Source organism: Bubalus kerabau, chromosome 2 (assembly GCF_029407905.1).
Source record: "Bubalus kerabau isolate K-KA32 ecotype Philippines breed swamp buffalo chromosome 2, PCC_UOA_SB_1v2, whole genome shotgun sequence".
NCBI classification, from domain to species: Eukaryota; Metazoa; Chordata; class Mammalia; order Artiodactyla; family Bovidae; genus Bubalus; species Bubalus kerabau.
Window position 1 is genome coordinate 140,600,984 of NC_073625.1, and position 22,998 is coordinate 140,623,981.

The 22,998-nt window shown below is 38.3% G+C and overlaps 1 protein-coding gene and 1 pseudogene across 1 annotated transcript in view; one reads left to right on the plus strand and one right to left on the minus strand.

The window, feature by feature from the left end:
• Positions 1-304: 304 nt before the first annotated feature.
• Positions 305-685, minus strand: LOC129644485 (histone H2B type 1-C/E/F/G/I-like; annotated as a pseudogene).
• A 2,482-nt stretch (positions 686-3,167) lies between these two features.
• The window catches only part of SPATA16 (spermatogenesis associated 16), a 245,846-nt gene continuing 226,015 nt past the window's right edge, over positions 3,168-22,998 (plus strand). Inside the window, 3 exon segments of the mRNA XM_055569023.1 lie at positions 3,168-3,210; positions 3,213-3,233; positions 3,236-3,765. Coding sequence (XP_055424998.1) covers positions 3,168-3,210; positions 3,213-3,233; positions 3,236-3,765 — 594 coding nt within the window.

Here is a 22,998-nt window from a genome sequence, read left to right on the forward strand (position 1 = left end):
CTGGAGTAGGGGAATTTGAAGGAAAAGAGGTGGAGGGAGAGAGGGAAGGAGGGAGAAAGAAAAATTACCTTTTACAATAAGTGGTTGTAAAGGTAAGTTTATGTTCAAGAGGTGAAATAAATGCAGAAGAGATAGGTAATGCTGCTGTAAGTGAAGTGAAATGAAGTCGCTCAGTCGTGTCTGACTCTTAGCGACCCCATGGACTACAGCCCACCAGGCCCTCCGTCTATGGGATTTTCCAGGCAAGAGTACTGGAGTGGGGTGCCATTGCCTTCTCCATTAACAGCGGCAAGGCATATTATATTTACTTGGAGCTGGTATACTTGGTGACAGCCTTAGTACCCTCAGACACGGCGTGCTTGGCCAGCTCCCCAGGTAGCAGCAAGCGCACAGCGGTCTGGATCTCTCTGGATGTGATAGTCGAGCGCTTGTTGTAATGCGCCAGGCGCTATGCCTCACCAGCCATGTGCTCGAAAATGTCGTTGACGAAGGAGTTCATGATGCCAATGGCCTTGGACGAGATGCCGGTGTCCGGATGGACTTGCTTCAGCACCTTGTACATGTACACGGAGTAGCTCTCCTTGTGGCTGCACTTGCGCTTCTTGCCTTCCTTCTTCTGGGCCTTGGTCACAGCATTTTTAGAGCCCTTTTTAGGGGCAGGAGCAGACTTAGCTGATTCAGGCATGTCTATAATGACAACACCCAACAACACAGAAAGATCTTGAAAAAAAATTACTAGCCACAACCAACTACATATAATCTCACATATTTTAGCTACTATGCTTGAAGTAGAGAGAGTTTAGAAAAGATACCCAGGCGATACTATGAACATCTTTAAATAGCTTAAAATTTGAAATAGCCCACATTTCCTGTTTATATATTTGAAGCTGATTGTAAGAATGAATATGAATCAGAGATCCTTAAAATCAGGTATTTTGAGCTTTAAACAAGTTTTAAGAGCATCACATCTCTTTTGCATTGCAGATAGTACTGGACAAGAGGGGAACACAAATATAATTTCTATAGTATTGGTAAGAAACAAGCTGAGTTTGGAACTTAGCCACCTTGTGGTATTTAAATCTTACTCAAAATTTTATAAAACCCTTAAAAAACCATATAATGCATGTATGGCTTTGGAGTTTTATAGCTCTAATTCTGAAAAAAGCTTATTGGTACAGAAGGATGTCTTGAGTCTTCATCCACTGGAGATCTTAATTCAAGGACTGAAGCTAACTTTTCTCAAACCAAAGCATATGTGACATAAAAGAGCAAATAAAGATAGAGTGATGGTAAAGAGTTTTTCCCTCGCTACCCTGAGTAGCCACATTAGTGGTTCAAAGGATGTACTGGATATCAACAATGAAATCAAGAGAGGAAAAGAAAAACAGGGCCTTTCCTGAATGCAGTTACGCTGTGATGATGGGTCTAATGCTGCTCAGCCATAACTGTCTTCTTCAATACTGAGTATAACACTGAAGGGCAAAATTTTTAATCTTTTAGGTGTTTTCCCCCACATAGACATAATGTACTAATACATCAGTGCAAATCACTGGGGAAATATTTTTCTAGTGTTTAACTTCTGCAAATTAACATTCAAGATAGCTGGTATTGGAATTACTTGAAATTCAGTCTTTCCTATAAGATAATTCGGGTCATCACAGTAGATGTTTTGACGTGTCCACGTTTGACCTGAACCATTTCTGATGACCCAAGTTCAGTGTGGTAGGAAGGAGGAAAGTGCCTCAAAGGTTACAGTCATATATACAGTTTTGTATCTTCCTACACTTTGCCAAGAATTACTGTTGTCAAACTTCAGGATCATTTTAAAGGTTTTCTGGGGCATGTCTGTCTTTCAAGCAAACTAATAAAAATAATCAACATCAATCAACATCTTGTGATTAACAAAATCATAAGATTTGAGGAGCTAGTCAAGACTTTATCTTGAGTCAGGCAATGACCCTGTAGTAGTTGAAAAGAAGCAAGAATGTTAGCTTTTATTTCATTATCATCTTATCATACTTGGCTCTTCTCTTACATTTTCTCTTCTCTTTGTGTTCTAAGTCTCCTATTAGGTATCCTAAACAACAGCATGCCTTAGAGGAAGTACTCCAAACCAGGAGTTAGTGACTGGAAGTCTCAGGAAGGAAATAGCGATCCAGGTTCTCCTAATGACCAATAGCATGACTCATATAAAGCAACTTAATATTTCTGTCCCTTAGTTTCCTTGAAAAATTTGTTCCTTATTCCTGTTTATCCTACAGAATTAGTTCCAGAACAGGATACAATAGGTGAAAGAGTCTTAAAAATAGATACCAACTAAACTATACCATTACTAGTTTAACACATTTTATATTTTGAAACTAATCTAGAAGCAGAAATAGTGTGCAGAAATCTTTGAATCAAATAACTGTTAGTTATATTTTTTGAACATCTGTAATTTAAGAATATATCTCCTCTTCATATACTATGATACCTGATATCATTGCTACCAAAATATGAATACAGTAGACTCAAGTTGAATCTGTGGCTCCTTTAGATGAGAGGGTGAATGCCATGTTCTTCTGCTTCCAAGTCCATGCCAAATAAGAGTTACCTTTAGCTGTTTAAACTTGAGATTCCCATTAATAAGAGGAGAAATAAACTGAGGAAACATTGTGCTCGTAACAGTTTCTGGAAGCCTTTCAGAGGAGGCAGCTGTGGTTTCTTTAGACTCCCAAGTCTATTATGCAGGTTAGCAGTATATTTTATAATGAGTTCTAGACCACCTGCCTTCCTGAGGAAATTAAGATCAAGATAGATTTTTTTTTAGGTCTTTTTTTTTTCCTCAGTGGTTATGTATAAGATTTTCCTATTCAATGAGTTTGAGCACCCCATAAAAATATTCATTCAGTGTTGTTCAGCTATAGATGATTATTTTTAAAGACATTTGTCTAAATGTGTTTTCAACAAATTCTTGGGGAATTTTGAGACTGAAACATACACTTCTCTAGTAAAACAGTCAGCAGATGATGTCTGTACAGTTTTAAGGTGATGAATACCTACAATGAATTAAACAGCATTTTCAATGACTTTAACTATAGTCTGACTAAAACCACTGGAATTGCAAAATTTTGTTTTAATTATTTTTCTTATTCTCACCCCCTTTCAGGTGTTTTAAGGGGCAGTCAATGGACTCAGGAAGCAGTAGGAGCTTGGAGAATACAATAAATAGGGTCTTGTTCCAAAGATAAACACAGCAACAAAATGTCCACTTTAGCAAACCCACCCAGCATCCTGGAAATGCCGCAAGAGATTAAGAAAAGCTGTGGAGACAAACAGGTAGAAATCACAGTTGAAAGAATAAAAATGGCAAAGAGTCTCAAAGAAAAACAAAGCAATGATTTAGAGAAAGTGGCCTTTAAACGGAAGGCAGAAGGTGACGAAAAGCCAGCTGGAAAGAAAGAGGCAAAGATAATAGAACTTGACAGTCTGCTGATCACCATGCCCCTGCCTCATATACCCTTAAAGAATATTATGGATGTGGAGGTGAAGCTGGTCTACGTTGATGAAGAGAAAGTGAGCTATGAGTTTGTGGAGTCTTACCCGTCCTCTGGGAATCGGCCAACATGCCGAGCTGCTGAAATAGTGGACCCTTTGTGTGGACCTAATTTCAGCGTTCTGCCTCAAATTGACAAATGGCTTCAGGTAGCCTTAAAGGATGCCAGTTCTTGCTACAGACAGAAGAAGTATGCCGTGGCAGCAGGACAGTTCAGAACAGCACTGGAGGTATGGGGTAAGAGAGAACATAGATGGGTGACAGTAAGCTGTGAAAGGGAAAGTTGTGATTACTGTGAGCCACTCTGATCATACTGTAATGAAAATACAGTATGAAAATATTGAATATCAGGACTTTTCAGTCCTCAGTTTATACCAATACAATATGCCTGCAAATTAATATGCCTGTGTGCACTTGACATATAGAAATCAGCCTAAAAGCATATTTCATGCTTTTTCCCTAACAAACACTGCAGTGAATAGTAACATATATTAAAATGCAGTTGGTTTTGCAATTTCAATGTACACCTATAAAAGCCTTAAAGTTTCAATACAGTAGTGGTGGGTAGAATATAGATTCCCTAGAAACAAGAAGTTAATGAGTATACATATTATCCCCTTTTGATATGTAGTCTTCATGATTAAACATAACCATCTTACTTTTAGCATGGGCTGATAATTTATGCATAGTAAGTAAGGTCGCTTAGTCGTGCCCGACTCTTTGCGACCCCGTGGACTGTAGCCCACCAGGTTTCTCTGTCCATGGGATTCTCCAGGCAAGAATACTGGAGTGGGTTGCCATTTCCTTCTCCAGGGGATCTTCCCGACCCAGGGATCGAACCCAGGTCTCCCGCATTGCAGGCAAACGCTTTAACCTCTGAGCCACCAGGGAAGACCAGTTTTGCATAATACTGATTAAAAAAACAAAATAACACCTTTCACCTTACCATCAAACTTTACTTCCCTTCCCCTCCTATGAGCTTTATGAATAATTATTTTTCTTTCTAAGCAGGTAAGTTGATCAATATTTTGGCATAAAGATTTAGCCCATGGGCTAAAATAGATGTAAGAATAAAACACAAAAAAAAGGTCACAGGAAGAAATGCACCATCTCATGACTCACTGAACTTATAAAAGGACCAAAGTGTGCAGCTAGAACTCCCATTGGCTTGGCAATATTGGCGACTGCATATTTTATTAATTATGAAAAAAATTTTCAATGCATTTTATATATGCCTGCCACTAGAGATATAAAAAATGAGTTAAGACATGGTAGCTTCCCTCTAACAGTCTGTGAGGGAGACAAACAAGTAAATAGTTAAATGGATATGGTATTAAGGCATGACTATTCCACCATGGAACCAGGGCCATGTGCAGGAGTCAAATGTGAGATTTTGTGATAAAGATTTAAAGAGTAAAGTGTTACTTCCAGTCTTAGTCACAGGTTAAAAATGACTACATCTACAATGAGTTATTAATGAACAATACAAGAAAATGTGCCCGTAAATATTGAAAAAGAAACCCTAGGCACAAAAAAGAAGGCCCAGAGAGACATGAAGTGATGAGGTAGCATACAAATAGATGCATCTATAAATACTTCTGTCCTTATTAAGGGTCATTTACACAAGTGAAGAGTGATGCACTTTTTATACTTCTGAACTATGTAAAAAGTGCCCCCAAATTATTTTCAAAGCACTGAGAACCTTCTGCTGTTCTTTGAGCTAGAGACCAGAAGCTATTGACTGTGGAAAGGAAGCTAAGTGTAGACGCCAGGAAGAACCATGGGCACTTCTGCAAGGTCTATTTTCAGCTGAAAATTTTTTTGGGGAAAGGACAGGGTTAAAGGTGTAATTCTATTATTACAGGGGTAAAGGTATAATTTTATCCTTTCCAGATAAAGGAAAAGAATCATTTTGGCAATGGGGGATAAAAGGCATAAAATAAGAAAGAACATAAACTACAAATTAAGTCTAGTTAGAGAAGCAAAAGGTATTAGCATTAACTAGAAGAAAATATCCATTTTTTCCATAAATCCCAGTGTTCAAAATTGTAAAATTTGAATCCAGTTTTAATGACCCCAAGATGTATAATTGTACTGGAATATGTTTAAGTGTTTTGACTCTGTTGTGCACATTCTCTGTCTCTGTCTTTCCCTCTCTCTCTCTCCCCCTCCCCGAACCTCCCCCTTTCTCAACGGTTTTTAGGAAAGTGTTGGATGCTGACACTAATTACTGGTAATTAACAAAGGTAATTATTTTGAGACCAAAACTTAGCTTAGACATCTGGCCTAGCTTTTGTCTAATTATCCTGGGAGTTAACTTTTGAAATCTTACCTAGAATGTCTCTTAATAAACCAAAGTTACTAGGAATAGAAAAGATATTTAACCTTTTTAACTCTCCTCTCTTGAATTTAACTTCTATTGAATTGAATTGCTTCCATACTGAGTGTTCTCAGGTATTACTTAATGCATCTGTTGCTTTTCCTTAGGTCCTACCATGACTAAGATAGGATGAATGACAGAGACCAAGGCATAATGATAAGGATCACACCTGAAAGATAGATGCATCAATGGCTATTTCAGTGTGTGAAGTTAGAATTAGGTTTGGCTGCAAATGACAAAAACCCAAAATACCTGTGTCAAAAGCAAGAGAGTTGTTGTTTGTTTTCACATAAATGTTAGGTAGTCAAGGACTGGTACAGTATGATCGTCAGGTACCAGATTCTATTTTCTTCCTAAAGATGTGGCTGTGACCTCAGGATCCAAAATGACAGCTCCTGTTGGTTTTATCATGCCCACCTTCTAACCAGCCAGGAAAGAGCAAAAGGAAGGAAAGAGTCACACTGTGTCCTTCTAAGCACAATTCAAGGGAAGTTGCACACACCATTTCCACTTTTTTATATTGACCCAAATTTGGTCATGTTGCTGCACAGACCTACAAGAAATGCTGAAAAATACAGTTTTGATTCCCAATGGCTCTAACATTCAGGGGTCCTATTACTGATAAAGAAGGGGAGACTGGACATGGCTGTTGAAGGATAACTAGCAACTCTCCTGTGATTATTATATGAGGGGAGGGCACTGTGAGGTATACAAAATGCTTGGTATCTGAGTGGTACAGGTACAGAGTCAGGCTGTAGAAATACACAGAAGACTGCTTGTGGTTTAAGGTAAGACCATGAAAAGAAAAAGTAAAAACTGGGGAAAGGCACTAGAAATTTGTGACTATTAATAGACACAATAATTTCCAACTCATCTAATAAATCCATTAGGAATGTTCTACTTCTATGTTAGTTTCCCTGTGTTCTTGACAAAGTCTTAGCTCCTTTTGCTTTTATAACATGGTAACTAGACAAGTAAACTCATGGTATTTTGTAATGAATAAGATAAAATGATATGCAGAGATTCAGAAGATAACAGTTTAGCTTCCAAAAAGCAGCCAACTTTAATCTTTCAGGATTTCAGAACATAGGAGGCATTTATTTAAATGTGCCTGATGAAACTAATTCTGTGACTAACTCTCAGTCTTTACTAAAATCAGTCATCATTTGCTCCTGTGTTTGAAATCACTACAGAAAACACACCAGATGGGCAAAAGGTATAAAGTGAAAGATAAAAAACATACATTCATATGAAATCACAGTTTTATGCCTCGATGTTATTACCTATAATTTTTAAAGAACAACTATATAAATTCACCCCCTATTAAAATGTTACAGATTCTATTAAAAAATAAAGACATTGGCCTCATAGGCCAATGAGGCACACTATTTCCAATAAATTGCTTGTTGTTCAGTTGCTGTCGTGTCCGACTCTTTGTGACCCCATAGACTGCAGCACTAAGCACAGCACACAGCCTGCAGCACGCCAGGCTTTCCTGTCCTTCACTATCTCCTGGAGTTTGCTAAAATTCATGTCCATTGAGTTGGTGATGCTATACAACCATCCAGTGAACTTCTTGGCTGTCAGTAAAAAGTTAGAAGAGATTAATTCATAAACATTCTAGTTGAATTTTCATAGAGAAAGAATAATTATTAGCAAACACCTTACGGGTTTTGCTAATAGGAACACTTAAAGGTCTGGGAATGGACTAATCACATTTTTGTCATTTATAAGAAATGCACTCAAATTATGAAGAAGGTTAATAATTTTGTGGCATGCAACCTAAACAATGCCATCATTTCAGCCTTAGTCATAGGATCTTAGTCACTCAGAGGCTTCCACCTTTTGAAGTAGAACAGACCTATACACACCCTTTAAGAGACGCCGCTTCAAACAATCCCACTGAACCAGCCAAAGAACATAGAGCACAACCTCCCTCACCAAATGGAATTTTCAATTCCGATTTCATCATGCAGGAACTCCTTAAGGTGCTTTTTTTTCCTTAATATCTTGGTGCTCCAGTCACTGTTCTGTGAAGTTAGAGTAATAACTCACATTTATGGAGCTCTTGCTATGTGTCAGGTATTATATTTTACATCCTGGGAATATTTACATTCAATGTTACATTTTATTCTCACAATAAACATATGAGATGAAACTATTATTCTTTTATGCTAATGAGAAAACTAAGGGATAGAAAGGTTAAATCAGCTGCTCAAGGATCAACAGCTAGAAGCAGTAGTGCCTGGGACTGAACCAAGGTGATCTGGTTCAGAGCTCACCACCTTAACCGCTATGCCCTTGCTACTCTAAGTGAGGGTTTGTGAGAAATATAGAACTTTGTGCCAGACCTGCATAATCAGGATCTGGATTTTAAGAGATCCCAAATGGTCCTGGTACACATAGCAGTTCAAGGAGATGAGATGAGAATTGCATTCTGTGAGATGCTGACATTGCACAAATTTGCCCTAAAATGAAAACTTTACAGTTTGGTCTCCAACTTAAAATGTTTTATGCTCCTTGCTAAGTTCATAGGAGGGCTTTTCTGAGTAGCTCAGTTGGTAAAGAATCTGCCTGCAATGCAGGAGACCTTGGTTCGATTCCTGGGTCGGGAAGACCTGCTGGAGAAGGGATAGGCTACCCACTCCAATACTTTGGCCACCTGATGCGAAGAACTGACTCATTGGAAAAGACCCTGATGTTGGGAAGATTGAAGGCAGGAGGAGAAGGCCATGACAGAGGATGAGATGGTTGGATGGCATCATCGACTCAATGGACATGAGTCTGAGCAAGCTCCAGGAGTTGGTGATGGACAGGGAAACTTGGCGTGCTGCAGTTTATGGGGTCACAGGAGTTGGACATGACTGAGTGACTGAACTGCACTGAATTTCGTAGGAAAGAATTTCCTTTTAAGCATTTTTCTCTAACAATTGTGTGGAATTTGGGATTTCAAGGACCTTAATTTTTTTTTTTTTTTAGAGTTAGAGAGGCGAGAGGATTGACCTCATATTTGTATTGTGAAAGAATATCACAAAAATAGCTATCATTATATTATTTCATTAAAATTTCATTATTTCATCAAAATATGGAGCAGTTTAACACCAAAAAAGAACATAGAAAGGGCATACTCTCAAAATAGGGCATACTCTCAGAATGAAGGGTATTTTTAAAATAGAGTGTAATTCAACTTCATGAAAAGTTGACTAAATTGTCTTTTTTTTTTTTTTTCATTGCCCCTTAGATCAATAAAGTACTGGTCTGAGAACCAGTTTTTGAGAATCACTGTTCTAGAACACATTTCCTTTATGGTAAACATTAAGTATCCAGGACTATTGAACCCACACCAGGGCCTTCTTATGAGATTACTTCCAGTGTAATGGAATTTGGTATGAGGCAGGTCCATTTTGGAGCCCATCCAAAGGGGTTTATTTAATGAAGTAGCAAAGATATCTCATTATAGGGCCGCCTCACCTATAATTGCTCTGAGAATAATTCTGTAGCAAATCTCTAGGGCATGAAAATGTGGACATCCCAGAAAGCTTAATTTATAATGGATTCTAACACAGATAGTTCCTAGTCAACATAATCAGGAAATCGAGAGTTCACCAAATTCATGGAGTGCCCTGGAGCTAGCTGTCTTTTTATCCATCTGTGGATCTGCAAAGGGATTTAGTATTCATTTCTTAAACTCCTGCTGGGGTCCAGGCCTATGTATTTAGATAAGTATCACAATAGCCCTCAAAACAGATATTATCATCCCCATTTCACAGATTAAAAAAAAAAATGATGCTCTAAAAAGTTAAAAAAAAAAAAAAAAAAGCTTACAAGTGCCCCAGCTAGTTTGTGGCAGGGCTGAGATCAAATTCCTGTGTCCTAATTTCATATCTGAATATCTTTACTTTCTTGCTTTTCATACTTAACAGTTTATAAAAGTTGTATAGGAGTATTATTTTTTAAAAAACAGATTCTGATATGTGGGGATCTGTGATGGAACATCCAGATTCCTCATTTCAAATGAGCTCCTAATGATGTCCATGTCTCTGGTCCAGGGACCACTCAAGTAGCAGAGATTTATGCCACACACTGGTAGGTTTGCAAATGCCTGCCATTGTCCAGGCAGTAAGCACTTGCAGATATCTAGCTCATGTAACCTTGGTGGCCACAAGGGTCCAGAGCTGTTAGAGTACTGTATTTGGAGTCAGATTATCTGTTTGATGCTGCTTCTGGTACCTACTTGCTCTGTGACTTTGAGCAACTTTCTGAACCTCTTAAAACACTGTTAAGCAGGAATGGTAAGAACTGAAGACCAATCACAAGATGCTTTCACACAGGACTGCTTGTTGGAAAACATGATGAGCTCGAAATCCATGTTCAAGTTGTCATTGTATTTCTTAAGTTCTTCATTTATTTGTACAGTACGTATTCAACTTAAAACTTTAATGCCCCAAAGGATTTTGTCCAATTCAGTAGTTTATCATCATTTTCAACCCATATCCTTTTTTCCTTTAATTAACATTAAAATTTTATAGTTTCTGTTAAAGACTATATTTAATCAAAGCAAGGGACCAAAATAATTCACTGCTTTTTACTTTATTCTATACCCTTTTATGGAGAAGGCAATGGCACCCCACTCCAGTACTCTTGCCTGGAAAATCCCATGGATGGAGGAGCCTGGAAGGCTGCAGTCCATGGGGTCGCTGAGAGTTGGACACGACTGAGAGACTTCACTTTCACTTCTCACTTTCATGCATTGGAGAAGGAAATGGCAACCCACTCCAGTGTTCTTGCCTGGAAAATCCCAGGGACGGTGGAACCTGGTGGGCTGCCGTCTATGGGGCTGCACAGAGTCAGACACGACTGAAGTGACTTAGCAGCAGCATACCCTTTTAGAAGAAGTAATCTAAATCAAACACTATTTTGAACTATTAACTGCTTCTGACAAAAAATACAAACTTTCACTTAAATGCACAAATAGTTATGCTAGAAGCAGTTCATTTTGTTCTTAGTTCTCACATATAAAGTGACTTGAACTCTGTATGGTCAGATCAGAATTGAACTTTTCAGTTTCTATCATGATTGTTGCCATCTTTGTTCCATCCGGGGGCATCATATAATTAATTAATGATAAAAATATGTTTTAAGTGCTAGCAAATTTACATAGCAGAAAAATACAAAACAAATACCTCTGTTAATCGCCAAAGTAAAATAACAAAATTAGATATATCTCTATAAGTAAGCACTAATTAACTAAAAATAATCTCTACAAGAGCAAGATTTGTCATTGTAAGAAAAAAGTATGTTAATACCCCTAACATTCACTGGCTGTTTCAGCCTGACATAGCACTAGATGTAGGGGATACAAATATATTTAAAACTTAGTCCCTGCCCTCAATGAGGTTTTCCCATTGTGGTAGAGTGTCAGGGAGAGAGGTGACTGGGAGAATTTTTCTATAAATAAGACTACAATATAATCTGTATCACATTTGTGAATGAAAGAAGAATCACATTTCATATAAAAATATTATAAACTTTGGAAATTCCTGACACAATTTCAATCACCTGCTGCTGCTAAGTCACTTCAGTCATGTCTGACTCTGTGTGACCCCATAGACAGCAGCCACCAGGCTCCCCCATCCCTGGGATTTTCCAGGCAAGAGTACTGGAGTGGGGTGCCCAAACTTACTCTCAGAGAGCCTGAGATACAACTGTCTGGGGTTCAGACAATGACTGTGCTTGGGGCAGTGGTATTTTTAAGTTCCTAGAATAGTTAAAAACAGTTGAGAACTGCTAGCATAGACAATCTTTCTTTTTCACAATTACCTTCAATTGATGTTAACCCATGTGTGCTTTTTAAAAGGGAATTAAGAGAAATAATATCTAAACATTCTAAAGCTATTATAAAGCATCAATTAAAAAGGTAAATATTACTGTCTTAAAAATTTATTCTTTGGAAATTAACATTTAAAACAATCTTCTCATATTCACTTAAAAAGCAAATGAACTTAATGACTACTTTTCTATTAACACTAATAAAATAGGTTGATACTAAACACCAGTCAGTGGTTGGTTAGAATGTTTCTCTAAATTTATCCCATTAGTGATCATCTCACAAAAAATAATTATTAATCCATAGGAAGCTGAGCAAGATCTCTTTAGTGAACAGGATCATTTTCATAGTTTATGAGTTGTTGTTAGGCATTTGTTTCAAATTACAGTAAATTTTAGTATATTTTTAAATGCAGTTAATTCTGTTTACACTGTTGTAAATCAAAACTCAACCAACTCACTCACTGAAACCTTCAGTTCAGTTCAGTTGCTCAGTCGTGTCTGATTCTTTGCGACCCCATGAATCGCAGCACGCCAGGCCTCCCTGTCCATCACCAACTCCCGGAGTTCACTGAGACTCATGTCCATCGAGTCAGTGATGCCATCCAACCATCTCATCCTCTGTCGTCCCCTTCTCCTCCTGCCCCCCAATCCCTTCCAGCATCAGAGTCTTTTCCAACGAGTCAACTCTTCGCATGAGGTGGCCAAAGTACTGGAGTTTCAGCTTTAGCATCGTTCCTTCCAAAGAAATCCCAGGGCTGATCTCCTTCAGAATGGCCTGGTTGGATCTCCTCGCAGTCCAAGGGACTCTCAAGAGTCTTCTCCAACACCACGGTTCAAAAGCATCAATTCTTTGGCACTCAGCCTTCTTCACGGTCCAACTCTCACATCCATACATGACCACTGGAAAAACCATAGCCTTGACTAGACGGACCTTTGTTGGCAAAGTAATGTCTCTGCTTTTCAATATGCACAACCCTAAATTGTAATTCAACTTGATTCCATGTTGAGGTTCACACACATTAAAAACAAATTATTCTTATCCAAATGTTGTATAATATTGCCCAACATTTCTCTCACTATCTAACTTTCTAAATTTCTTGCAAGGCTTCCCAAGCCAGATACAGTTGAAAACAGCAATATTTTCTTTCCCCTACTCCTTTCCAGCCTTCATACACAACACAGTGTGATGTTCAAACAGACTCTGCATGTACCAAGCATATGAGATTCACTTAAATTTGTTCACAGGAATGTAGCACAGAATAAAGTTGTGGCTACTCTTTTGATTCAGACTATCTAGAAGAAAGTTAGGAAAAAAATCTTTTATTTAATCACCTAGTTCACCTATTCTGTTGCCTCATTTGAGAGTCACTAAAATAGAGAAGAACTTTCTTTCCACCTGAGAGATGATTCTGTTTCTATCAGAAAATAGGATGTAGACAGGCAGGGTGTAATACAGAAAGGGAAACAAATTTTCATTACATGGTCTCAGTATGGTTTCCCTATTTTAAATGAATTGTTATGAATACCAAGAACATTGGATTCATACATACTTGAATGCTACTGCCAATGTATATTTTATATCCAGAAAGAAATAACTTCTGGAGAACTTGTTTTAGGCTATGCTGATGATGATGATTCAAATTATGCTACTAACCCATTAGTAATTTAATTGCTGATTTTGTGGGATAAAATTTACCAAGAAATCATCCACAAGTTAAGTGATTACATCCTTACTACTTTCTATCAACTTGTTGGGTGATGTGGTGGTAAGACCACAGTATATGACCGGGATTTGGTTCTCAAGGAACTCAGATTCAAGCTTTAGATAGAAGTTCTATAGCTGTAAGAAAATTAGAAATCTATCAAGTATTCGTGATGTGCAATGGCCGTGTAGAACAAAGATTTAGGATGAGAACATTTGATCAAGTTTGTGATACACATCTATGGGCATGAACTCTGGCAGGCACATCACCTATACTAACACTTCTAATTCTCACAGTAACCCAGTGAGTTGAGAACTATGATTTTTCTCTATTAAAGATAAAAAGATAAGAATGCATAAAGTACTCATGGAAATGCTAAGAGGATGTGGGGCGAATTTAAAAGTTTGATCCTGGGGAAAAAAAAAAGGAATGGAAAACTGGGATGGGTAGAGGGGACAGAAATGGAGTGTGATATTTGACATAAACATTATCAGTAGGATGGAGAACTTGAGGAAAGAAGCATGACACTGAATAAGGAGAGCAAAGAGATGGGTAGGCCAGAGGAAGGCATTATTATGAAATGAGGATGAAGCAACAAAGCCAGATACAGGATGGTCTTAAAAACTAGGCAGAGAACATTGGAATTGGTATTAAAGGCAATAAGTGAGTTCTGGTATAGGTAAGTAACAATGTAAAAAAAAAAAAAAAGAAGGATTGAGAATCAGTGAAAAAAATATTGAGTAGTTACTACTTTATCAACACTATGATGCTTACTACAAGATCTACAAGGAAGTATAAGATTTCAATTCCAATATTATTGTTCTTTATCCTTTCTTCAGCTACATCTGTAATATAACTATACTCTTCTTCTAGTAGCCATTTTATTTGCCATGATCCAAGTATTGATTTTAGGGGGAAACAGTTGTGGGGATGAAGGAACTAAAGGAGAGGAACTAAAGGAACTAAAGAGAGAAACTAAGGAACTAAAAAGAGAAAATGCCAGGGTAAAACAGGAATATATAGAGTGTTATGGTAGAAAGGGCTTTCCTGGTAGCTCAGATGTAAAGAATCTGCCTACATGCAGGAGCCCTGGGTTGGGAAGATCCCCTGGAGGAGGGCATGGCAACTCACTCCAGTATTCTTGCCTGGAGAATCCCCATGGACAGAGGAGCCTGAAGGGCTACAGTCCATTGGGTCACAAAGAGGCAGACATGCCTGAGCAACTAAGCACAGCATGGTAGAAAGTCCAAGGCTGAATAGGAGAAATAAAGCTAGAAGAGCTAGTAGGTAGACAGGAGGCAATGAGTACCCTGTCAAGATCTTGGATGTTATTCAGTAAATAATAGGAGGTCTCCCAAAAGGATTAATGTGGGGAATGGTGGTATCAATTACATGTTTATTTTTGTTATATCACTCTAGTGTATGTAGACAACAAAGACAGTGCTCAGTCTCTGGGTTATATCTTATTACTGGATAGGAAGAAGAGGTTTCATGAATTGAGGGTAATTTGAGAGAATTTCTATATTTTTTTTTTATTGAATTGAAAGCAGTTGGAGAATTTGAGAAAGACTGGATAGACAACAGAGACAAATTAGACAAAAGACTAAAGGCCTCCCTCAGAAGAGGGACCATGAATTCATAGTGACAGCAAACTGCAAAGTTATGTGATTTTCAACAATGTGTCTCTGAGCATCCAAAAATTTTCATTGACTGAAGACTTGAGGTTTTGATAAAATGGATGAGAGGGCAGAATTATTGTGATTAGTGATGACAGAATGGTCGTCATAGTGGACTATGGCTCTCAGCTGGGCAGGAAAGGACAGACCAGAGAGGGTGTAATGGTCCAGGGACTGACAGTTAAAGGAAAGGCACTTGAGGATGAGAGAGTGAAAGAGCTGAAAGCCTAGGAGGTTTGGCCAAAGAGTAGTCCTGGAGTATAAGATTTGAGATATGAAGTTCCATGAGATTGGGTTACTAAATGAGAGTTCAGGAGTTTCAAAAAAAAAGTGAGAAGCCAGGATATTAGATGAGTCACTTTCACACCTGGATATTGAATATCTGAAGTCACTCAGGATGATTCTTGGACAAGGAGCAAAGAGGAGCCATAATCCAGATGTCAAATCTCAGTAAATGTGAGGAAATAGTCACGAGTCTGATAGAGTTATGGTAGAACAGCTAGATGACGTGTTTTTTTTGTGACACTGTGCTAAAGGACAGGCTCAGCAAGCCTTAGTCTGAAAGGAAAGACGTGGAAAGAGGGTTTTTATGCCCAGCAAAGTTAAGGGTCATTTTCTTCTTTTGGTTACTGGTACCTCTACTGTGTCCTTTTTTCCTGTGTATGTACAACACTAATCACTAAGTGAAAGTCAGTAAGAGTTATTAGAATTACGTAAACTGCTGCAATGATAAATTGCTTTTATAATATACCCTTAAAGTTAGTCAGCAAGGTTGTTTTTATATCTTGGCATGTTCATTTATATTTATGGGATTTTTTCTTCTTTTTTGATACTAGGACTTACTGAATAATTGTTTTTGACTACTTTAGGAGGAAATATCGGAGAAGGCAATGGCAACCCACTCCAGTACTCTTGCCTGGAAAATCCCATGGGTGGAGGAGCCTGGTAGGCTGCAGTCCATGGGGTCACAAAGGGTCTGACATGACTGAGTGACTTCGCTTTCACTTTTCACTTTCATGAATTGGAGAAGGAAATGGCAACCCATTCCAGTGTTCTTGCCTGGAGAATCCTAGGGATGGGGAAACCTGGTGGGCTGCTGTCTATGGGGTCGCACAGAGTCAGACACGACTGAAGCGACTTCTGCTACTGCTGCTAAGTTGCTTCAGTCGTGTCCGACTCTGTGCGACCCCATAGACAGCAGCCCACCAGGCTTCCCCATCCCTAGGGGGCAGGAGGAGAAGGGGACGACAGAGGATGAGATGGCTGGATGGCATCACTGACTTGATGGACGTGAGTCTCAGTGAACTCCAGGAGTTGGTGATGGACACGGAGGCCTGGCGTGCTACAATTCATGGGGTCGCAAAGAGTCAGACACAACTGAGTGACTGATCTGATCTGATGCATATAGAGATAAGCACATCTTTTTAATAAAGAGATTATCCTAATTTGAGTGCTTAAAAAATTAGAATATTGATAAATAAGAATTCTCAGTAGCTTTATTAACATAGCGTGTGTGTGTGTGTGTGTGTACTGTGTGTTTTTAGTATACTGTATTTGGGATGTTTCCTAGAGTACTGGCTTTGCGATAAGGTGGTAATTATGCATTGGCATGAAGGTTTTAAACAACAAATACATGTTCTTAAATACCAAACATAATGGTGAAAAATGAAAACTAATGTAACAGTCAACATTCACACCTTCTGATGCTTTCATAAGGTGAGAATGTTGAAAGCTAGTAACCTCACACCACTTGGTTCTTTTGTTTTTAATTGTTTTTTTAACTTTAAAACTTCACTCAGCACTGGCCCAAACAAAAGATACCTGAGGTAAAGTAGCTCAGCCCTGATCTGAATCTCAAGTTAGGAATGAAGGAAATGCCCTACTGTGTGCATGGCTTATGGAAGCAGCAATCAAGCATATCCACTTAAACAAAAGAAGTAAAATATTATGATCTCTTAACACCAGAGATACATATCAGCTTAGAGTACAAGAAGCCACGGCTGGCACCATGGACCTGCTCAGCATTTCTGGCTCCCATAGAGAGTCATCCTCATGGCTATGTTAAAACTGCGTTATTATATATTTCTCTATGCCTTAGTGGCATGAATACTGAGAGTGTATTCTAAAGCAGGGTCCTACCAGTAAGTGATGGATTTAGGCAGAATTCTCAGAGGTGGCATCCAGGGAACAGGATCTTACATGTGGGGATGTCCATTTACAGCATCACACAGTTGTAGCACTGCCATTAGTTAATTCAGGCTGTCAAAGGAGGAATGTGAAAAAATGAAAAAGAATGCCAAAAGGCTTAGCTGAAGCTGGAGGAAGGTGTAGGTGGCTGTGATAGGTTTTTGACCTCCACTTAAGTGCACCCTGATGACAGTAACATGCACAGTGGAATCCTTGGGTCAGTCATCAGCTCACTGCCACACAGCATGACTCTCTAGTGTGAGGTGGGCTCCTCACTGCATTCGGATTATATATTTGAAGTTTCTCACTTACTTTTCTGAATAGGTAATACATTCATATAGTTCAAAATTTAAGAGGTATAAAATAGTTTGCAAATGACTCCTTTCTAGCCCTCTCCTCCAGCCAGCCAGTTTCCCTCCAAATGGGCAATCATTGTTTATCTTTTAAGTTAATAAATGCAAGCAATATGGAAGTACATATTCCTTCTAAAACTTTATTTTTTTTACTTAGAAATAAGTCTTAGATGCTGTTTTATATCAGCATATTTTTCCCTGTCTTATTCGTTGCCTAATATTTCAGTATATGGAAGATGCATATTCTCTATTGATGAACATCTGGATTGCTTCCAGTGTTTTGTTCTTAGAAATAGTGCTGTAATTAATAACCTTGTGCACATGTCATTTTGAATGAATGCAGGCAGGTCTGTAGGAGACATTTCTCACATTAGGATCTAAGAGTTTGCACATTTGAAATTTCAATAAATACTGCCAAGCTACACTTCCATCAGCTTTGCATAAGAAGACTTATTTTTCTTTATTCTCACCAAACCAATATGTTATCCAATTTTTAATCTTTCCAAAATAATAGCCTTTTAAAAATCAGTACAAAATAAATTTTCATTTCTTTTACTGTGTATGAGTTGAGAATCTTTTACTATGTCTAAGCACCATTGGCTTTTCTGTGTATTTCTGTGCTATAAACTCCAAATTTCTAATGGGCTCTTGGTGTTGTCTTGGGAGTGTGATGGTTTTAAATTCAAAACAAGTCTGAAAAGTACCTTGTGGGCAAGTAAGTTTCCCCCTATATAATTCTGGTGATTCTTTGCAGAGTAGGAGAAAACGACTTCCTTTAATTTGCATTGGGTTATAAACTTGCATTAGAACTCAATTACCATCCTTTAGGAGCTCCAATGCTGACCTGATTGGCCATTTCTTACAGTGTGAGGTAAATGTCTTTAAAATGAAGTGCATGCTCATATTTTCAAGAAATGGGAGAGTAGTTAAGCAATAACATTTAGAAAAAAAATATTCCTAGTCCATAAAAATCAGAAAGCTCTTTATTAGTAGTAAGGTTCTTGTATAAAAGCATAATTTCTCTTAGAGACTGTAAAATTTTTGGCCCTTTAGGAATTGTGTATTTTTTGAAATTGTAATATTTTAGATTTTGATGTTGTTTCTAACACATGAGGTCTAGTGTTGTCATGTCTCCTAGACAATCCTTAGAGGGAAAATAAACATGCTACCTAGCTAAAGGTGGATTTCACCTGGAATATTCAACTAATACTGTGTTTTATAGGTAGCATATGGTAGTGCTGTTACATGAATTCTGGATGAATTTTTCCTTGTTAAAATTTGTTGAAAGTGTTATATTTTAATTAGTGTCTGGTGTAAACCATTGATTTCAGATAGATGTGATTTCAAACAATGGGATTCCTCCTTTTTCGTATTTATTTTAGAACAAGAAACAAAGAGACTGTCAATAATGGCTTGGTCAATAATAATACCCAACTTGGAATTCCCGCTGACTGGGGGGAGTGATTTGATAGAAAAGCCGTTTGTCTTCCATGATATATATCACTGCTGAACTTTGAGTAGTAAACTGCCTCCAGGATTACTGTTTTAAGAAAATATCTGAAATCTATAGATGGATTATAGATACACAGGTGACTTTAAAATTATTTTTTTTCATTCTTCATCTCTAAGATACAATGGAGAGAAGAAACATTTCCATACCCAGCCAAAAAAAAAAAAAAATTGTTTTATATTGTCGTGAAATTCCTTCTATTCAAATACTTAGAGGTTTAGTCTTAACTCTTGATTTTCTCTGTTGTTTGTGTACTTAAGTCAGCATTTTTAAGTGGTTAATGTCTGCCAGCTATTTACTTACTACACCTCTTTCAGTTCTCACAACCACCCAAAGAAGTAGGATTATCATTAGACCCATTTTGCAGATAACAAAATTAAGGCTCTGGGAAGTCAAATAACTTGATTAAGATCACCTGTTAGTAGTAGAATTAGAGCCTGAATTTAGGACTATGTGATTCCAAACACACTAACTATAATCATTACGTAATGCTGCCTACTCAGTAGTTGAGCCACTTTTCAAATAAATTCCTACATTGAACCATGAGTGGTATTCCAAATATTTTATAATCACCGTAACCAAATCACAGCATAATCATTAAAAGGGCATACACTAATGAACAGATGCCTACAACCAATGGCTGAATATGAGCTCAATAAATTTAGAAAAATCAAGTGGAAATGTTCCGAGGTGGCCTATTACTCACCCCTGTGCCCTGCCCATCACAGGAAGAAGCTCATTCCATCCTCACTTCTCCTTCCAACTCCCACTTCACAGAAATTGGTGTTTGATTAAAAAAAAAAAGAAGAAGAAGAAAAACTCTCGTAAAGTCACATACTGTATTTATCAATACATGATCCAATAGAAAAGCTTATATTCCATTTACTAGTACCCTTTGTGATTAACTAGAGCTAAAGATATAGAGCTGAAGTCCCTTGGACTGCAAGGAGATCAAGCCAGTCAATCCTAAAGGAAATAAACCCTTTATTAATTGAAAGGACTGATGCTGAAGCTGAAGCTCCTATACTTCGGCCATCTGATGGGAAGAGCTGACTCATTAGAAAAGACCCTGGTGCTGAGAAAGATTAAAGGCAGGAGGAGAAGGGGACGACAGAGGACAAGATAGTTGGATGGCATCACCATCTCAATGGACATGAGTTTGAGCAAGCTCTGGGAGATGGTGAAGGACAGGGAAACCTAGAGTCCATAGGGTTGCAAAGAGTCAGGCAAGACTGAGCGACTGAACAACAACAAAAAGATGCAGATTCATTCAAATCCCTTTGAAAATCTTTTGACTAGACCTAATTCTAATATTTCTAGGATCATTTCATAGGGAAACCTGTCCTGGTACATTTTCAGTTCAGTTCAGTTCATTCACTCAGTCGTGTCCAACTCTTTGCGACCCCATGAATCGCAGCACGCCAGGCCTCCCTGTCCATCACCAACTCCTGGAGTTTACTCAAACTCATGTCTATTGAGTCGGTGATGCCATCCAGCCATCTCATCCTCTGTCGTCCCCTTCTCCTCCTGCCCCCAATCCCATGATGCTTTTGAACTGTGGTGTTGGAGAAGATTCTTGAGAGTCCCTTGGATTGCAAGGAGATCCAACCAGTCCATTCTAAAGGAGATCAGTCCTGGGTGTTCATTGGAAGGACTGATACTAAAGCTGAAACTCCAATACTTCGGCCACCTCATGTGAAGAGTTGACTCATTGGAAAAGACCCTGATCTTGGTACATTTTAGCTTATATATAAATAATATATACCTACTAGATAATATCGGAGAAGGCGATGGCACCCCACTCCATCTCTTGCCTGGAAAACCCCATGGACGGAGGAGCCCTGTCCATGGGGTCACGAACAGTCAGACACAACTGAGCGACTTCACTTTACTTTTCACTTTCATGCATTGGAGAAGGAAATGGCAACCCACTCCAGTGTTCTTGCCTGGAGAATCCCAGGGACAGGGGAGCCTGGTGGGCTGCCGTCTATGGGGTCACACAGAGTTGGACACAACTGAAGCGACTTAGCAGCAGCAGCAGCAGCAGCAAATATATGTTGGTTTTTTATGGTCGTTTCCTGAATATTCACAACTGTATACTTACAATTCCCCTTTAGCTCAAAATTACTTTCCTTTTTACAATTATATAGAGAGTATATTGTCCAAGAGGGGGTTTGACTTTAAACATTTATGGTTCATTTATTTAACTAGTTACCAGGTCAACTGCTCAGTGGGAAATTGGATGTTATTCTTACTGTGAGAACATCAGACAAAATTAGACGGAAGTGTGTAGGACAAGCTTAGTGTGTTGGAGCCTCAATGTATCAGTGATTGAACCAGTTAGTACCTTAATTCTTTTTTTTTTCCCCTCCAGAAATCACAAGTGTTAGCTTACAAAGAAACATAGGTAAGATAAAAGCAAAGTAACAAGAATGAGGGCAGGAGGAGAAGGGGACGGCAGAGGATGAGATGGTTGGATGGCATCACCAACTCGATGGACATGAGTTTGAGTGAACTCCGGGAATTGGTGATGGACAGGGAGGCCTGGCATGCTGCAGTTCATGGGAGTGCAAAAAGTCGGACATGACTGAGTGACTGAACTGAACACAAGTGAAAAAGAGGACAGATAGAAAAGGGACAGAGAAAGTAGGATGGGAAAGAGGAAATAAAGTAAATCAAGAAACTTATTCTTTACTGATTAAAAACCAAGGTAAAAAGGGAAAAGGAATTCATTTAGTTAGTTAACTAATTCATTTACTAATTTTAAACAATACTGATCCATGAGAAGAGATAATTTTTTATTATTACCAAGATCTAAAAGAAATCTGTTAAGTTACATAGGAATCTTTATGAGGAATATCAATATCTTTTGAGGTCACTGATTTGGAAATATTAGTATAATTTTAGGAGTATGCAAAGGCGATGACTGTTTTTGTCTCAAATAAAATAACTTTTGAAGGTTTTTATCTTGTGGCATTTGCATGCTGAATATAATCTTAATACTTCCAGTATCATTATGTACATATTAATTTCTGGGAAATTTTTATTGCATAATGCAATGTCATTCAACAAAATTTTATCATGTTCCTGTTTTATGCCGGGCATTGCATCAGGCTCCAGGAATGCAATCCATGGGGGTCTTTCTTCATGAGGATTCTCATTCAGAAATAAAAAAACAATGAAAATGAAATGTGGTATGTGTTCCAATAAAGGAAGAATGAGATGCTATGGCATATGACATCATCTAGAGCTGTGGTTCATAGACTTTTTATTTCATGAACGAGCATAATAATTTTTAAATGTGGGTTAATATAGATTGCCATCATTTTACTAGCCAAGAAAAGGCACTGAAAAGGTTTTAAAAGCTACTACATTTGACCCTTGAACAGCTTGGGCTTGAACTGGATAAGTCCAGTTATATGCAGATGTTTTTCACTAAATGTATACTTCAGTACTACATGGTCCACAGTTGGTTGAATCTGTGGAGCTGCAACCAAGGATATGGAGGGTTGATTGTAAAGTTACACACAGGTTTTTGACTGTGTGGGAGTTGGAGCCTTTAACTTGTTCAAGAGTCAACTATAAAAAGCATATTAAAAAGCAGAGACATTACTTTGCCAACAAAGGTCTGTCTAGTCAAGGCTATGGTTTTTCCTGTGGTCATGTATGGATGTGAGAGTTGGACTGTGAAGAAGGCTGAGCACCGAAGAATTGATGCTTTTGAACTGTGGTGTTGGAGAAGACTCTTGAGAGTCCCTTGGACTGCGAGGAGATCCAAGCCAGTCCATTCTGAAGGAGATCAGCCCTGGGATTTCTTTGGAAGGA